This window comes from Coloeus monedula (assembly GCF_965178545.1).
Source record: "Coloeus monedula genome assembly, chromosome: 11".
Classification (NCBI taxonomy): Eukaryota; Metazoa; Chordata; class Aves; order Passeriformes; family Corvidae; genus Coloeus; species Coloeus monedula.
In genome coordinates, this window is record NC_138791.1 from 7,199,038 (window position 1) to 7,218,939 (window position 19,902).

At 37.1% G+C, this 19,902-nt stretch overlaps 1 protein-coding gene across 1 annotated transcript in view; it reads left to right on the top strand.

Annotated features, from left to right (window-relative positions):
- Positions 1 to 19,902, top strand: part of CACNA2D3 (calcium voltage-gated channel auxiliary subunit alpha2delta 3) — a gene marked incomplete at both ends in the record, with an annotated part of 393,646 nt that overhangs the window by 103,260 nt on the left and 270,484 nt on the right. Inside the window, one exon of the mRNA XM_082288518.1 lies at positions 17,425 to 17,484. Coding sequence (XP_082144644.1) covers positions 17,425 to 17,484 — 60 coding nt within the window. The remainder of the gene's footprint in view (positions 1 to 17,424; positions 17,485 to 19,902) is intronic.

The window sequence follows — 19,902 nt, forward strand, 5'->3', positions numbered from 1 at the left end:
TTTTTTTAAGACAAATTAGTCAGTAGATGTAAAATTCTCATTCTTACAGTTGTTCAAAAATCTATGCTGTAATAATATTAATATATGGCTTGAAAATGCAAAATTCCTCAGCATTTGAATTTTTAGAGTAAAGCTTTTTAAAAAAATTGCCTTAAAATCATGTGCAAAGACAAAGTAGACTGAAAAAAGTAGACTTTCTGATTTCAAAATGGGAAGTGTGGTGAAGAATCTGTGGTGTTTCATAATGTAAATGTGATAATTGCTAGATGCACGTTAGTTGGAAATGTTTCTAATATTTGATTTGGTTTTAACATGAAAGAATTTCAAAATTTATAATGTTTTAGACAATATTAATTGAAGTGGAAGCAAATCTTTGTAAAATCTGTTAAATGAGCTGAGAACTAAATGACTCCAAGCTATTTTGGGGATGTAAATAGTTAGACATCTCAACAGAGAAAACCACATATTTTTTCAAGGTTTGATCTTTATACGTAAACAATGCTTGAACATAGCTGTTGCCACACAGAACTCAAGAATTTAATACTGCAATGTAAGGTGGCTGAACAGCTCATTTTGTGCAGTATAACCAGAATACCTGCAATAAACAATGAGCTGTCTTACAGTGCTAAGATCTCTTTTTTAGCTTTTTAACTGTTGAACCTGAAACAAAACACTATCCATTTCAAAGAAGTGATACTTCCAAATAAATTTTAGCTCTAGATGTATTAAACCCAAAAGACAAAAAAAAAAAAGCCCCCAAACCTGAGGCTTATTTCTTAATTTCTGAGGCGAAGTAATGTAATGCAAAAAGAGAGGCTTTGCACTGTTTTAGGGAAGGTGACTATCCTACCAAGGTTATTAGAGAATTATGCATTTCACCTTTCAAGTGTTATCTGGCACTGCCACTATGGCTTATCATTAGCATATCCTTTGATACTTCCATGGTATCAGGAAAGACATAAACGTAAACCAAAATAGAGAAGGGACTCATAAACAAAACAATATTGTTACTATGTTGGCTCACTTAGAGTGGTAAATTTTTCTTTACTTTTTCTGCAGTCTTCTAAAATGGAGATAAAATTGTTTTAAGAACAGTCCAAACTTGTATCACAATGTAAATGATTTGGGAAATGAGCCCAAGCCAGTGTAGTCTGCATAAATGAAAGTGTGATCTGTGAAACTGCTTATGAGGGTGGGACAGAAAATGGTTAGAAATAATAATATTGGGGTTTCTATTAGCTTCTAACCTAGCTGTCTTCAAAACCATTATTTAAAGTAGGTTTGTTCCACTGATTCAGAAGTAGCTTTAAAGACAAAATAACTGCCTGGTGAAATCCTGTGGGACAGTAACTTTCCTCTTTTGGAGGTTGCCCTCTCTGTATGGGGCTGGAATAAACAGGGTAGGGCTGGAGTTGCAGTTTTCCCTGCGTGTTTCTTTGCAGATGTTAAAAGTGAATGTATACAACGCATGTATAAAAATATAAAATCAAGACATTGTGCTATTCTTCCATTTACCTTGCCTCAGCAGACAGCTAAGAGTGATGGTGGTCAGCATAACTTTTGTTCCAAAATGGGATCTGAATTAATCAATACCCATATTTATACATGGGAGTGTTCCGTTGTGGTACTTACAGCTACTGTACTATTTTATTACTCTACAAGGGTTTATCCTTTGTTGCTTTGCTGTTTCTGTTAATGAGGAACTGAAATATTTTCCTAGATATATCAGTGGAGATCCCTGGGGTTCAATGCCTGCTTTTGGAAATCCCTACTGAATGTCTGAAGAAGAAAGCCATATCCCAACTTTTAAAAATTGAGGATTTAATTGCCATTTGCACGGTCTGCTACACATTTGTGTAATAAAATTGACCTTGCAAGTTTTATTGGTGTATGACTTAGCCATCATTCATACTTAAAGATTCACGGGAAACATCTTACACGTTTTTATTTTAATATTGTTTGGCAAAGAGTTCAAACACCTATTGGAAAAAGACTTAACTTGAGCAGAGTAAGCAGCGTATGCAAAACAACTCCTCAAAATCCCCAAACAACCATAATTTCCCCCTCCCTCCACCCCGAAAAATGTCTCCCAAAATTCAACACCAAAAGGAATTTAGAGTTGAGGCTGCCAAGACAATACTGCTTTACACCCCTAAGCCCAGCCTTTAAACCTAAGAGTTCTAAAAAAATGTTTTTCTTTACTTCCTCAGTCAGTTGAAAACTATCAAGGCCGAGGGTATTGCAGACATTAACCCTGACCACCAGGACATGATTTTGAAAAGACTGGAAATGGCACATTCTTCAGCAAGCCGTGTAATACGTGCAGTGGGAGCATGGCAGTCCCCATATGGAAGTCCTGCTGACAGCAGCAAAATAGTTTTTTAAGCAGCATGTACTGTTATCCTGCTCCAAAGAGCTGTGAATTGTGTGGTGTGGAAGCCTGGGAGCCTGTACCATATCCCTCCTCCATCTGTGCAGGATGGCTATGGTGCCAGACAGGTAGTAGACTCTGCTGTGCTCTGCTACCCTTCATCTGCTTTCATGACTCCCACTAGTAAAAGCAGAATTATACTGCTGAAATTCAGTTAAATCAATGAAATTCCATATGGCACAGGGTTAGTCACTTGTTTTCAATGCAGTCTTTAAAGGGGGTGAGCTTTTAATTTTGATGATATTTAGGTTCTTAAAATCAGGAGTACAGTGCAGTTGAAGTCCCTGGTTTTAATAGATTATATGTGTTTAATACAATTAAAAATCTAGCAGCAGCACAAAAAACAACAACAAAAAAACCCCCTCTGACATTTGTAGAAGAAAGATGTGTTTTTGACATGCCGGAAATGTAACTGATTTTGAAAACAGCATTTTAAGGTAAAGTTTCAAAATTCTATTCTCCAGTGCAAGACTAGTTTTCTGTGAAACAAGATTACTTTTTAAAATTTTTTAATAGAGCATATACATTTTTTAATGTTTGAAAATTTTCTCCCAACTCAAACCAATCAAATGCCCCTATAAAGCGTTTGACTTCCTTTCCTCGTCTTGTTCTTGGTAATTCAGTGCCAAGATTACTCACACCTGGTGCTTTTGTTTCTCCTTAGTATTCTGATTGCCTCTTGAAGCTCTTCACAGTTTCATTCTTCTACAAATGGCTCAGCTGTCTGGAAAAAGGCCGATTGCTTTTGTGAATTTCAGCATTGAGAAGCTCAGTAAAATACTCTTTTGATCTTTCTATAATTGTTTTAACAAAAATATATCTGCATTTCTGTGTTCATTCTTTAACTTAGATTTCTTCACGTATTGAAGTTGCAAATTAATCTTGCTCTATCAGTGTTATCTACGTTCGTCTTCTCAGCTGTTCTGCATGAGTTCTGGCTTTTACATTTTCTGGTGAAAATAAAAACTTGGATAATTTTTTTCCCCATGCTGCTGATGTACAAGCTTTTCTCAGGTCCTCTGTTGTCCTGTTTTGGCCCTTCCTTTGTCCTCTGTATTACTGATTACCTTTTGATCTCTCAGTATATTTCATACTCGTGGCATGTTTTATTTGCCATGAGTATGTTCTGGAACCTCTAAGGAGTCTTCTAAAGCCTCAAACCATTCTTGAATTATTCCCCAAGAGTTTCTGTCCATGTTATAGGAGAATTCTACCTGTATGCTTTTGCATTTCTCAGATGGAATCCAAGCATTCCATACTTTCTGTTAATTTATTTATTTCAGTAATTCTCTTGCCTTGCTCTATCAAGATGGTAGCTGTGACACACTGCTGGTTGGTGATTCCACCATCCCCGATTTTTTTTGCATCAGGTACACAGCCCAATATAAAAATCTTTCTGCTGAATCCCTGAGAGTATATCCTTTGTGCTGTATGATGGAATCCAGTTTTACTCCTTTTTATTTCAACTACTAAAGAAGCCCCAGCACTCAAAATATAATGAAAAATCCTTGTTTCCAAAGTTAACCATTGAAAAAGTAGGATACTGGTTAAGGTTGGCAGTAGATTATTTATATTCTGATACAGTTTTAAATTATTTAATAATTTTTCTTTAGAACTTCTGACCTAATGAATAGAGCAGACTTGCTCAAAGGTTTAATCAGTGCTGCATGGGGAAATAAATTGTGCATTAAAAAAATCATATTTTTATATTTTAAGCAAACAAGTTTTCCTATGTAATATTCAACTTTATGTGCCAGGGCTATCTACTCAGAATGTCCTCCAGAAAAAAACCCCCTAGGTCTGATTTCTCCGATTCTATGCTAAGAAACCTTGTATGCAGCAATCTTAAAAGTTGGAATTTTTTCATGCTGGCTGAAATTAAACCCAGTGTTTTGTTCTTCACTTTGCTGGATATAAGATGCTAAAATAATGTAATAAAGATGTTCACTAGAATAGTATAATTTACATAAGAAAAAGTTTTTTTTTTTCTTTTGTTACAGACTATTGCCAAAAGGTGGCAGTCTTTGTCCCCAAAATCCTGCGCTCTCTAGGAAATGTTACGTATGGCAAACATAATTTATTCCTAGGTACACCAGATAATAAAAATTACTTTTTGACACAGAGGGTAATACCTCCTACATTTTGAAGTTTAAGTGGGACATAGCTATAGTTATATTTTATTTTGATAGTGGAATGTTAAATAACAAAGCTTGGAAGGGAGCAGTGATGGGGAAAGAGCACTTCACAAGTAGTCTGCTGAAGAGCAAGAGCTGCTTAGGTCTCAGATTTGGTTAGTGCCTGAAGTGCTTCATCTTTTGGAGATGCTGTTAGGAGCTGATGCTTTAGATCAGTAGCTTGCTGTGCTCATCAATCAACCCGATGAAATTAATTGAAACAATCCACTTCCGTTTAAATTCATGTTCAAGTTGTTGATTTTTCTTTACAAGTGATTCAGTTAGATCCAAGCAAAGCACAGATTGGTTTCTTACAAATTAGCCTAAAAAAGGCAATTGATGATAAATGATAACCTTGCTAAATATATGCAAAAATGTGGCTATATGCTTTTTGTTTTAAATTGTAGTTCTTTTGTTGTTGTGGTTTTGTTTTTTTTATAGTGAGAGTTGCTCAGGCTGTGGGGGGAGGATGGACTTTTTGGCAGGGCTCTGTTAGACCTGTAGTAAAGCAAGGGCTTCCTCTACTTAGCTGAGGAAATACCTGAGTAGTCCAGAAAGTGTTCAAAAGTTAATAACACGCCAAGATCTATTATTGAGTTAAAAGTGAGGAAAATTAAGTCATTTTAGGAGAACTTACCAGTGTTATACTTTGAATTCAGAAGTGTGGCAGGCAAATTTCTTGTCACCAATTGAAGAGCATGGAAGGAGTGCAAACTGAGCTGCACCTTGAGTTTATTATATATGCAAAATCTCTCTATACTCTCTGCCTAATTTTCTGAATCTCTCTCATGAGGTTTTTCAGTCAATGGTTATCTCAGATCTTCTGCCAGTAGTTACAATAGACTGAGACATTTTCAGATGAAAGAAGTCATTGCTCTGTCTTTTAAAAAAATTTATGGCTATTTATTGGTAGTTACATTATTGAGGTCTTATATAATTTATATGGATTATGTGAGATATCAGAAATAGAAAAAATCCAGTTGGTGAGAACTCATTCTGAGCCATTTAAGTGTTACACAGAAGTGTTCTCCATTTCAATTTGCTCTTTATTTCTTCAAGGGCCTATGATGAAAGCCTAATTACTGAGCAGGTTTGACTCATCTCTGTGTCCTGGTGTAGTGAAAACATTAATTGTAAAGGTTTGGTCATAGAAAATACCTTTCATTTCATCTTCTTTTCACTAGAAATATAGAATGGTTTGGGTTGGAAGGAACATGAAAGATCATCTTGTTCTACCCCCTTCCATGGGCAGGGATACCTTCCACTATCCCAGGTTGCTCCCAGTCCCGTCCAACCTGGCCTTGGACTCTTCCAGGGATGCAGCAGCCCCAGCTTCTCTGGGCACCCTGTGCCAGGGCCTCACCATCCTCACAGAGAAATATTTCTTCTTGATATCTAATCTAAACTTGCTGCCTTTCAGTTTGAGGCCATTACCCCTTGTCCCATTACTACATGCCTTTGCACAAAATCTTTTTCCAGCTCTCCTGTAGCCCCTCTAGGTACTTTAGCATTACACGTTTTTCATGACAGAAATTGCAAATCACTTTATTCAATTTATTACTTTGGAATGGGTTGTAACTGTTAAAAGGGCACAAAAGACCCTTTTAAAAAGCTAAATCTAATATATAGGTCTTTGAGAGGTTGCCCAACAGATTTAATAACCAATAGATGATGGATTTTAGAATCTAACACTGCACAAACACACCAGGTCTATCATAAGCCCCTTTCAGTGGTACCAGTGGGGTTTCATGAAGGTCCGATCCAAGACTGGCCCTGAGTGTTTGTTTAAGGTATGTCCTGCTATCACCCCACAAACCTCTGGCTGGAGCAACAATCCCCCATTCTCATCCCTGCCTTTGGCCATGCTGTTGCCATGCCAAGGACAGATTTACTGAGGTGTGCAAAGTCAAGGTGTTCACAGAGGCTCCAGCCTGCAAAGTGAAGGCAGCTTCACAGAATAAGGATTTAATTAAAGGGAAGCCTAGTTCCATATGGATCCACAGAGTTAGCTTAGATCTTTCCATTCTCCTATTATTTCTGTGATTCTCCATTAGTGTGTGAGTTTTAGATTGAACAACCACAGAAGGCAAGGAGCATCAATGGCTATAGATCTTTATGGCCTCATGGTTTGTTCATGGAAAATTAGTGTTTTGCACGTGTTTCTCAGGGCCGAGTCGACTGAGACTTAAAACTGCTTGTAGCAACCGTAATGATCTCAGCGTTTTGGTTTTTTCCCCTTTGTTAGCACTTTGCAGATTGGAACACATTTGCTGGTTGTAGATTAATGGATGGTGGGAGAACCTGTGGTGGTGGGTGAGGGATTTCAGCCAGTAGAGGAAGCCAGCAGGTGGGGGTGGTTCACAATTCTCCTACAGTCCAAGATACTGGGAAACTATTGTTATAATTTACTCACTGTCTCTGCAAACTTAAGTGAATAGCTTTTTTTAAGTTTGGTTGTAATCTTGGTTGTTACTTTTTGAACCTGCAGGCGTTGGCTAGCTCTGTGAAGACTCTTATTCTTCCCAGGTGCATTTTAGAAGCACTTTGAGAGTCAAGAGAAAAAAATTAATAAAAAAATGAGAGTATTCTATGAAATAACTTCCCTAGGTCATACCAAAATCTAGAGGTGTGTCAAACTTAATGGAAAGTATGTGCTGCACTGCATATTTTACTTAGTTTTCCAAATAAATCTGCATACAATAATTAAATGGTGAATGTTTCAATTGATAAAAACTAATTAAGAGGTGAAAGTATAGCAATCTTTTAGTCACTAGGAGAATACAAGTTACAAGACTCTTAATAAGGAACAAAACACCCCCTGGATTTGAACTCATTACCTTTACAAAGCAAAGCAGATAAGGTTTTGATTATGCAATGCAGCTTTTCCTTTGGGTTTGGGAATTTGCAATTTTCCATTAATTATAAGGACAGTTTAATATTGTTCTTAAATAGTTTGAAAAATAATATTATTACCAAAAAAAAAAAAATTTATAAAAATAATTAATGAATAGATGGGATGGAGTCTATATATGAATACAGACTTGCCAATCTGTATATATCATCTGGGACTTCAGCATTAATCCATAGGGTACCAGCAAAACCTTTTAGGTACATGGAAGTGATGTCCAGTTACTAAGTCTGGACAAGTGTCCACACCAGAAAGTTTTTCCAAAATGTCCAAAACATTTCAACATAGCCCATATTTCTTTTTTGTACTAGACCAGCCAGAATATACAAAACTATGAAAAGACTGAATTATCACTTAATCTGAAAGTTGATTTTATAATTATTTCCAACATTCTCAGAAACCAAGTCTCCAGAACTATAAAGTATGGTTCGGGAGACCAAAGAAGCTTGGAATTTTATCTTTGAACTTCATCTTTTTACAAGAGAGAAACCAGGGGAAATGCATTGGTTTACTCTTTTAAACATAATACTGATGTTCTTTTCATTAAGACTCTGTAGCACTTCTGTTCTTGGGAACCAGCTCTTGAAATTGGCAGGGCTGGGGCCTTGACACAAGGTTTTCTTTGAAATTCTGTTCCAGCTGGATCAAGTTTTTAGCATTTGGAAACTCCACACATGGAGGCATATGGCCATTAGAAATGTATCACAGCAAGACTGTCTGCAAGTGAGATCCTTTAAAGTTCTTTACACTGTGCATTTTCAGTACTGGGTTGAACAAGACTTTCCCCCACCTGGATCATTACTTTCTTATTGCTTGAGCCAGCAGCAGGCAGGGGAAACTGTGTCTTTCTCTCCTGAGGCACTGTCAGTGCATCCATGTGCCTTCTGGACTCAGGAGAGAGTTTTCATCTCTCTGTGCTCACATTAGGGCACTGGAAAATGGGAGGGTCAGCAGCCAAGTGGATCTGTTGATGGGTTTAGGAGAGGCTGAGGAAGGTACTGCCCCAAAGAGCAGAGACTGGAGAAGAATGAGATGGTCTAAAGAGACAAAGGAAACAGAATTGGACTGTGCTATGCAAGATATTCTAGACGTGCTTAATGAGAGTGCAAAAGGAATACGGAAAATTGGAAATGGAAGTTGGCAGAGCGAGGAATTGGTAGGGGCCTAGAAAAGACTGGTCATGAACATGCTTGACAGTGTGAACACCAAAGCTGTTATGAAGAAAGAATAATTGGTAGGCACTACAGAAGAAGTGGAGAATAGTATGAAAAATTTAAAAGTGGAGTTTGGGACACCTAATGTGACATTAATAAGCTCAGAATATGGAGACAGGAGTAGGAAAGAAATAGGAGTGTAGGTCTAGGGCTGTGCTTAGTAAGGAAAGGAGCAGAACTAAGCCATGGCTATGTTTGAAGGCAGAATTTGGTACATGCTAGTATTGAATCCATGCCTGTTTAACCTGAAAGGTAACACTGGATTTCTAAGTCTTGGGCGAATGCTTGCAAAATCCACTACTGATCCATTTAGAAATGGATATCAGGAGCTTGCTACACATCTTCACAATAATGCTCTATTTGCCTCAATATCTATCCTAGAGAGTTCTACTTGCAAGAAGAAGTTGGGAAGGTTTTAGTTGAAAACTCAGTTTCATTTTCCTTTCAGTTTTTTAAAATTTTCCCTTTCAGTTAATCTATTGGCAACTGACATCCTGACCCTGTGAGAATTAAAAACTAGTTCAATGGAAATTGCATTTCTTGGTGTGAAAGAGAAGACAAGGCTTTGTGCCTTGTGATCAAGTGCTGGGCTAGACAATGGAAGTAAGTCCCTGCGAACTCTGGAACTGACCTTTGTTTTGAGTAATAATTCTTCAGGGTTTTTTCTGCTGTTATGTGACAGTAATCTGGTTGAAAACTGAAAGGAGGACAGTATATCATGACTGGTTTGGTTGAACAAGGCCACAAATTGCAAGATGAATTTGAATTAACTTGGGGGATTGAGCCTTAGTGCAGAGGTGAGCAAAAAGCTGAGTGAGGGAACAAAGCAAAGACAATTTATTGCACTTGGTCCGCCTAAATGTAAACAGAACAGAAACACCTCGACTTGTCCCAGGACTGCTGTCAGGAAAAAGCATTGCTTCAGGTGTCCTTTCCCTTATTGAGTGAACATGGGAATGTTTCCATTTCTCTTGAGCTCATTTGTTTTGTGCATACGGTGTGGGATTCGTGTCCCTTAACTTCAACTGCATAAATTTAAACATCTAGTGAAGAAATGAGTGAAGGAAAAGTTCCAAAGGTCTTGCTGTATTTTATGAGCTATTTTAGAATGGGACATGCAGCACTTTTGGAGTTTTCTGTCTCTGTATATGAAGGGTGTTTAGGTAACTTCAGTGGAGAGGTGATTAACTTTGAAATAGAAGAGGTTAGGTGAGAGAAATCCAACCAACAGAGAATTTTACATTAAAAGAATTTACATGAAAACAGTTATCCCAAATCTTTCTCAAGTAAGATCTGCCGAGCATCCAGCAGTGGTGCTGAGAGCTGTCAGAGCTGAGGGAAGGCTATTTTTGCTCAACCATGTATGTCCTCACTGGCCTCAAATGCAGAAGAGACAGTCTGTCATTATCCAAGCAGGAGAGCGACTGTGACAGTCAGGTAAAGAGTATGACCTGTGGCACCTTAAATGTGTGAAAAAGATTAATAAATCAGATGTTTTAATCTAGTGGTTTCCACATACCGGAGGGGAAAAAGGGTCATAATGACACATACAAGTTAGTGTTGACAATATATTTAAAGGTGTGTGTAAACAGGTGGGTGCTTGGACTCACTTCCCTTGCTTTTGAAAGGTGTTTTACAAAGTAACATTTTGATTAGATTTTAAAATTTATGTGGAAGAGAACAATGCACTGGTTGTGAATTATTCATTGAAAGCAGAACTTGACAAATTGTATTGCCATGTTGCAAGCGAAATTAAAAGGATGCATAAGGGTATTTCCAGAGAATTACACAACCTTGGGTGGATGCGTGGTTGGTGCAAAATGCAGAAGAATCTTCCTCTTGGCCCTGAGGCAGGAGAGGTGGTGGCTGAAGGAGCTGGTTGTTACTGTATCCCAGCCAGACAAATCACATTTTAAATATCCCTGGAACAGCTCTAAGTTGCCTCTGCAGCTGAACTGACTCCTTGATGTCTGGGACTTACAGAATTAAAAGTATGGAATAAAACCCTATTTAACACCTCATTCTGCTCTGTGCTAGACATAATAACATGGTAGGAGCAGATTTGATAATCTGCATATTTTATATCTGATATATTGGCTTTGTGCAGCCTTTTGAGCACTAAAGAACTTGGTACAAGACAAATGTGTTATCTTCTTCATATGGAGCCTTCCTTCCATGCCCTAGCAGTCTCCAGATGCCATAATTAAATATAGTGTTGGCCTAGTTAAGTAGAAATGCATCTAATTACTCCAGGATTGTCTCAGCCACTGTTAGGCAATGTGTGAATTTCATGTACTTTAATTCATTTACAGTTTCATTTCTGTTTGTCCAGCACTGTGCCAAGCTGAACTCTTGTTGCTTCAAAGAAACCAGCTAGCACTCTAACAACAATCAACCTGAATATCTGCCAGTTTTGAATGAATATAAGTGGATAATTGAAGTTATTTGCGATAATTGCATATGCTAAGCTTTTAATTTATTTTTATCCTTTATTTGTAATTTCTGCTTTGACTGTGCTTTGCTGCACTTAGTGTGGCTGAGCATTGTCTGGCTGGGTTGCAGTGGAATTTGATAGTAGTCATAGAGCAGTCAGTTTTTGTATGGCATTAGTTGCAAGATTGATTTCTATCTTAAGCCACAAGCACTAGGAAATCGAATATCAAGATAACAGGCACTAAATAATTTTTGATGCACCTTAGTCACAGCAACAACAATTTTAGTGATAAAATTTCCTAGAAAATACCTCACAGCTGAGGAGAACAACCCAAGGAATAAAATATGCTGCTGGGCTTTCTGAAAAGAGGGAACTTCTGTGTGTTTGTGTGTCCCTGTGCTCAGGGATTAAACCAACCAAACTGCCAGTCTGGTGTCACTGCCCCGTCAAAAACCTCGTGTGTTTCTGACAGGAGCAAATGTTCCTCCAAGGTCAGCATCTGTGTCTGATGCTTCTCCATGCGTTATGGCAAACACTTATGCAAAGCTTTTTGTGATAAAACACCAAGATTTGGAAGCCTGTTTGCATATTGGGCATTCATTGCTATCTGATGGGTATGGGCTTGGGAAATAATACTGAGACAGAGGAACAACATCAAATATTCTCTCTTGGCTTCTTTGCCTTCTCCACTAAATGAGATGTGAAAGGAGCAAACCCCAGAACTCCGAGGGAAGTAAGGAGGACCTGCAGCAGAATTAGCACCATGCCAGAATATTACCTAAGCTCACTTAATGCTAATAAATCTTGTTCTTTCTCAAAACAGCCCGAACTTGTCAGAAGTTTTCAAGCACCTGCAGCTTTACAGATTTTCTGGAGAGGAAAACCCCTTTTTCACGTCAGAAGTGAACCCCAAAATGGGGAAGTCATAGGAAGGTACCTGGGTAATGTTTCTAAAGTTTAGTGCCCTATTGCTGAGTGCTCCCACATGCACGGCGTAGGCTTCTCACAGAGAGGCCAGTGAAGAAAATTGCTCTGATAATGGAAACACAATCTCGTTTCTCTCCCAGGAATACTTTCAACTGCTGAACTATGTTTAAATAGTTATCTGGCAGCACTTTAGGGAATATTTTTGGCATGTTCACAGCTCAATTAGTGTAAATTTTGATTGGAAATTAGGCATGCAAATCAATAGTAGGGTTATTAAAATTGCACTGAATATTTCACCTGAAGAAGGGTAACTATTGGTAGTTATAAGTATTTTCTGTATACAGAAAACTGATGTTTCAGTGTACAGAAGGCTGCTAGTTTTTGGTTAGTAATGTACTAGAAATCTTGCTACAAAATATGAAAGGAATAAGGTTTTAAAAACAGGCATAGGTTTTCCTTTCTTGTTATCTGCTGTTTTTCTTAACAAAATTCATTATATTTGATTAAGATAGAAATCTTGGTTACAATTCCATACATAGGAGTCAGAGGGACAAACCTGTTAAAGTTACACAAATTACTGTTACTATTTTTTCTTCCAAAACACATCTCAAATCAACCTCAAAGTCATATTCAAATATTTTAGGAACCTCAAACAGATCTGATGCCAAGGCAAATAATGAGAAAGTTCTTTAGGGTTCAGGGCTATTTTTTGCAGTTAGTTGAATGCATTTGATGCTGGAATATAAGAGCAGCCTACAGGTTTATCTACATTTCTTTAATAACTGTGATATCCCAGTGCCTTTTTTGAAATGAAAAGTTATTATATTGATATTATGGGACATACACTATTTATGTTTTGGACTGAGATGGTAGCAGTACCTAGCTGACACTAGTTATAATTAAATTAGAGCCATCTTCTATTCTTTTTTTTGTGATTTGTAGCAGTCTGGTTTGCAGAAGAGCAATTTTGAGAAGCATTTCTGGTTTTATGTGTTGCAGTTGGTTCATCTTAGAAAAATAGAGAGGAAACAATGCAATATAAATTTTTCTTTAAGATTTCATAGCTGAAAAGAGAGAAGAGCATAACTTCACTCAGCATTTATGGATAAAGATTAGTAACCCTCCACAGTTTAGGAGTTCAGAAACGGTTTCAAATTTGGTTATGCTTATGAATTTATTTAATTTAACTTCAGAATGGGATTCTAATGAAAGAGAATCATTAAGAAGTAATCTAAAACCTTTAAAAAGTGCATGAAAAGAGAAAATATCTCAGAAGCTAAAATAACTACCCTATCCTCTGGATGTTTGTGTGATGTGTTTTTCTTAAAAATGTTATTTGCATCTTTTATTTTCACCTTTCTTTCCATTTCTGTTCCTTTTCCCTCTTTATGTTGGATTCTTTTTCCCCCTCACTCATTCTGTTTCACCTTTCCTTTGCTATCCCTGTAACAACCTAACTTCAAAGAGAATTTATCTGGGAATATCAGTTCACTGAAATTATAATATAATTTGTCAAGAAAATTACCCAATTCAGAGATAGCTCAGTGATTTATTAAAAAAAATACTGTGAGGTAACAAACAAATTTTCATCTCTCAGCTTTTTCTATGTTGTTTGTGATATCAGTACCACTGAATATACCAAATATAGACCTTCTGGTTTGGTGAACATTTGAGGTTTTTTGTGGATATGTTATTTGTTCATCTTCTGCTTCATGCCCTGTTTTTATCCAGGTTCCATTGTGATATTCTGGGTCAGGCAGTTCACCTTTCTCATGTTTATGTGTATTGGGAAAGTTCTAAGGATTCGTTCCTTAACTGGGGGAACCTCAAGAGAGCTGTGTGTTAGAGCCTTATAATTGCTTTATCTAAAGATTATGTGCTGCCCTTGGCCTGCCTGCCCATGTGCACATAGACAGTTTTCCACATTTAGGGCTAAATTCTTCTAAAACCAATCTAGAATGGTGTAGCTGTACCAATTCTCACTCTGTGTTCATAATTCATTGCATGTAAGTGCATGCAGATAACTCACAATTCCCTTCAGGATAACCACAGCTTGGGAAGCATTTACTTGCTACAGCAAGGATTTGAGAGTGTGGTTACTCAAATGAAAATATATTGGCAATTGTATTAAGAGTGTCATTATGAACTGTTAAGCTAAAATTGCTAATCATGCTAATGTTGAGAATTATTGCTAGATAACTGCTCAGTCATTAAAATATTTTAAAAGGGGTTTTTTGCCTCCATATAAAAATGTTGCAGTATTACATGTGGTTTTTATATTTTTGCCTGCAGAGTGCTAAGGAATTTTTTCCATCATGCTTCATCCCTTTGGGGACTTCTTTGAAAAAAAATCCAATCAAAAGCTCCCCCCAAAACACAACAAAAACCCATGAAACATTTGCATTCAATTTCTTCATTCCGATATAATTTGTGTATATCCACTAATATGTCATTTTGTGGAGTTGGGCTTATTATTGGCTTCCCTTTTCTGTAACTGTCCCAGATTTCTCATGGTCTCCTTCATAATGGTGTTGAGATACTTAAAGCAAATTGTGGTTAAAGACTGATACATAGAAAATGCAGCATATGCTTGTATTGTTTTCATTTCATGTACCAAACGTTTAGTTTTTTATTTAGCTTTGTGAGGGCAATGCATAAAATATGCTTACATATTTGCTTCTACAGCTTCAAGGAAAAATTCCTATCAGTAGACAGTTCACTTCTTTGTCATTGAGTTTCTTGTAGAGAATGTTGCTGAAATGTACATTAAAAAAAGTAACAAGTGAAATCTTAATGAATAATTCAATAAAATACCAAGCGTTTTCATTTCTGAGCTGCCCTTGTTACCAGATGTTTCTACTATTACCCGTCTTATGCTTCTCTAGTTATTTCTTACATGTGGAGATAAATCTTAGTTTAAATTTATTTCACTGAGGCAAAAATGTAATTGAAACACATTGGGATCAATACAAACTATATAAGAAGCCATGAATTATTTTTCAGCCCGCCAGGTACTAATATCTAATATCACTGGTATCTCATGAAATACAATAATAATTTTTCTTTTGATGAGTAAGTAAATATTTCAGCACAGAAAGAAAAACCATGGTTTTCTTTTCCTTATGAAAAATTCTTTTCTGTATGAAGAATCTTTTTGATCTTTTACTTTTTTTCTCTCAAACTCATCAGTCATGAACTTTTGTATCAGGTGAGCACACAGCAGTAATACACCTATGGCTTTATTATAAAGGACAACACATCTGCAGTAATGCATTGAATTAGAGTAGTTGTTCTACATAAAAGGCCTTTTCTATACTTGAAAAACAAGGGCTAAATTTGTAAAATCCTTTCAGCAGGCCACTAGCATGCTAAATAAAGATGGGCTTCTGAGAATGTTCAAATGTATATGAATTTGTTTCAGTTTCTGTAAGGTTTCCCCCTCAGAGGAGTAAATTTGTGTTACTTCCCTTTCTAGGCTCTAAAGACAAAAATTTAGTGGCTCAAATGAACGTTCATTAATGTTTCACATTGCAAGGTCTGTTCTTAGTACTGTTCAAATAGTACAGGAGTAGTGGGAACAGCTGCACAGAAGTTCACTGTTTCCTTTGAAATGTTTTTCCACGGATTCCCCTCCTGCAGCAGATTGGGATGCATTGTTATTGATGGGTTCTTTTGCCCCTGTACGTGGGAAGGTGAACTTGGACATTTTGCCAGTTCAGTTCTGGTTTGATTTGCCCAGCATTGGAACCATCTCAGTTCAGTTCCAGTTTGGGTCAAAAGGGTTTGCTGTGTCCAGCTGGGTTTTCATGGGACAAGATGTTTAAAGCTGGAACCAGTCAAATGTCAGGGATGTACTCCCAGCACAGGGCTCAGGGAAGGTGGCCCTTTGCTGGGCTTTATCAGCCAAGGTATCAAGAGTGTTTCTAGTTTGCAATCTCATGTTTGAGATTGTAATTCTGCACCAAAGAAGAGGTCTGGAGAGCCTCCCCACAGGGTGTGCAGGGAGGGGCTGAAGCCCAGCAGAGGCCCCAGGGTTTTGGGGCTTGTGCTTGCTGTGGGTAGTGGAAGGTGGGATGGAGCAGTGAAGGAAGGCTGGGAATTGCCACTGCTCCTCAGACCCTGCTGAGCACAAACCCTCCCTGCAGCCCCTGTGGCTCTGCTTAAACTGTCAGTGTTCTGCTCAACCATTTTTCTGCATTGGCAACCAGAAATATTTTTCTTGGTTCAGTTTCCATTATAGTTCAAGCTGTATAGCAATCAATATGAATTCTGATTTCATTTTGATTTATATCCAAAGAGTTGATAAATGTGCAAACTGTTATGAAAAGGGGGAAAAAAAATGTGTGCACGGCTGCCCACTCTGCGTATCGTTAATGAGAGTCTGGACCTCGCTTTGTGATGTAAAATATTTGAAAAATATCTATGTGCACCAGTGCACATTCAGCAAAGAAAATAAAAGTCATGTACAGAGTATTCTTTGTTTGATTTTGGGATGTACATATATGAATGTTCAGGTAGATTAAATAAAAAGTAGGAGTTCCTCCCATGGCTAAAATACTCTGAAGTATAAAGAACCCTGAGTAAAACCTTAGAAAGGGTATAATGTCATTTCCCAACAGAATATCTGCAGCAAACCCCTCTATGAATTAAATGATTTGGGTAGCTGTGTTTTGGTGCAACCCTGTTTTTTTCCTGTCAGATGATAATGGTGAAGAACAATAACTACTACAGGGAGCTCTGGGTATTGCTAAGAGGGTAAAACCACTAGAGAATTGCTGCCATTCAGTAAATGTTACTTCTGTAATTGCAGAAAAATCTTGTGGTAATGTACCATGTTAAGGTAGTATTTCATATGCTCAGTAAAAAAACCTGGTCTCTATTTTTCTTATCATTTATAGCTGATGTGTAATTTAGAAACTCATTTTTATGTCAGTTTCTTGAAATCAAGTGTGTTTGAAATACCTAGTTTAATGTTAAGGAAGATTTGAAAAGGGCTGCTATGTGCAAAATAAAGTCCAGCGTGAAATAAACTTTATTTTTTTCTCTCAAAAATAATTTCAGAATGGGAGCTGCAGGAAGCTGAGCACTGATGGGAAAAGTGACCTTTTTATTTCTTTATTTATTAATAGTTGAGCAGTTGTAACAGTTTTGTACCACCAGCTGTGGATACTGAGGCTTTAAGAAACTTTAAAAAAAAAATCTGTATCCTTTATTTGTATTCAATGAAGTATGAGAGCAGATGGATTGCACAATGCTCAAAAAATCTCTGCTTTTGTACCAGGTTATAAAATTGTTATCCATTATTTCAAAAACACACCTTTTTTTTTTTTTTTCAGCGTCTTGTTGAAGCTGCAGAAGATGCTTACCTGAAACATGAATTTGATGCTGACTTACAGGTAGTAAATAATTACTTTCGTGACTGTTTTTCATCAGAGTATATATAACGGTTTATACAATAGCTTGCTTGAAGAGCTGCTGTAGAAAGCCAAGCATGTGAGTAATAGAAGGATGCTGATTACAGAAAATGGAATTAATGAAGGCTGTCTCAGTATTTTGACAGGTTATGTACTTAGTGCTTGTGTGTTGGGACACCAAGCAGGTGGATTTTACTCTTTCAGAGATTTCATTTAAACTCCCTTGCGTATCTGAGCAGGTCACAATTTTAAGCACAGCAGTTAGCCTCGTGTTGTGTCGCTGCAGTGTGCTGGTAAGGAATTGCTCTGCAGAGAGGCGAGTTTGCACATGGGGTGGGACCCACAAGGATGGGATTAAGTATGACCTTGATTTGTGTAAGTGCTCTGTGTTTGGATCTGTGTCTAGAGCAGACAATGGTTTTCCTCCTTCCTAGGAGCCCTTAGAGCTGCACCACTGTTGTGTGTTGCTTTTAGGAATAACACGGGAGGGAGCAGCACCGTGGCAGCTCACAGCTAAAAATGTTTAAAAGAAAAGCCTTTGCCTGAATAAGACGCATAATTTAAAAAAAAAAGGCTGATTTTAGAAACCGAGTAATTTAACCCAGCATTGAAAATTTAACAGAAAGTCTTACTCGGTGCTTAGATGAGTAAATACCTCCTTACCTTTAATTGAATTCCTATATCCATGGTTCCTTGAATGCCATGTTAGGTGGAGTTTTGTCTACTTTGCCTCTACCTAGTTTTAATTTTAAAACTTTCTGTGAATGTTTGCCATAAGTCTATTTAAATTTTAAGCTTAAAGAATTAAAGGAAACAGAAGCTTTTTCATAGATATTTTCCCATACGTGTATCTAAGAAATAAACAGATCTGTTAAGTTCTGTTTTCAGATTTTGCCATGGTTACTTCCTCTAATCAAAACCACTTTATTTTAATGAAAATACGATGCAAATTACTGATTTCTTTGCAGAAAGAAAAAAATAGAGTAAACTTATCAGAGCAAAGTAAAAAAAAAATTGAGTTTAGAAGGCTGTAATACTGAGATCTGTCAGCCCAGGTTGGAGTAAGGATAAAATGAGCACAGTGAAAATGATAATTCACATTATTGTTGTATATTCGAGGAGTGCTGGGTTCTGTATTCAAGTGCTTTAGAGTTCTATTACTCTCCAGCCTTGCAGAGGTGTGCTGTGTTTCATTTTGTTGAACTTGAAGCGTTGGAGAAATAGGAACTATTGTCTGAATAAATCAGAAACGCACTTTATAGAAGATGTTTTAGAGGGCTACAGTAAATGCTTCTTCACTGCAGGACAGTTCTCACTTTGACAAAGTCCTTTTTTTTTTGCCGGGGCTCTGCGATATTAACACTTTCAGGAAGCCAGTTAAAAGCCATTTGTGTCAGCAGCATTAACAGGACAATCAAATCTTTGTGTGGAGCTCTGTTGTTTATTACTGTCACGGTCCATTAAAGCTAATCAATTGTTAATCTTGGTTTCAGCGACCCCTTTGCAACCCTTGCTGGGTGATTGTTGTTCTTTATCAAAAATCTCGTAATACCATCTGCTCAGTATAAAGTAATGGCCGGGATGATTTGATAGTGTACATTCAAGTGGAGGGGGACAGAAGGCTTATATAATGTACAGTGTATACAATTCTGCTATCAAAGAGGAATTTTTTGGCATTTGTATTGCTTTGGCTGACGTGTGGAAGATGGGATTAAATGCTTTGAATTAGTGATATGTGATATAGCACCAGCCTGTGGTCTTTGTGCTCAGATATTCTGGAAATTCAGAAAGCCCATAAAGGAAGTAGTTTTGCTTTTTATTTGTCCAACATCACCTTCTGTGTCTTGAGGACAGCATAGATAGTATTGTTTTAGTACATAAAAATGATAAAGGGGGGAAATAAAATTGTATTAATATTTTTATTGACTGTAGAAAAACACCAACTTAAAGAAAATAATAACTGTGAGGGTTCACCTTTCAGACTGCTGGTATTCTCTTCAGCAATGCTGAAACTGTATTACTTGGTTAGACTAGACTTGATCCCTTCTGGGGCATTTTTCTTAGTAACATTATTAGCTTTGTCCTTAGTTATCCAATAGGTATTCTAATCAATATACTGTAATTCTGTGTAATGGTCTAAGCACTCAACTTTCTATCCCTGGACTGAATCTATTGGCACCACCAACCTTGTAGTTAAAAAATAAAATTCCAAGAGAATTGAAAGGAATAAATCAAAATGTTTGATGTGATGTTTAACTCATCAGCATCATACATTGCATATTTGAGTAATGGCCCAACTATGAATCAATGAAAACAGTCTTTAAAGATTTAACCTGCAATATTTGGGGTTTGGGTGATTCTTTTTTTTTGTTTAGGGATATGAGGTTATAAGTAATAACC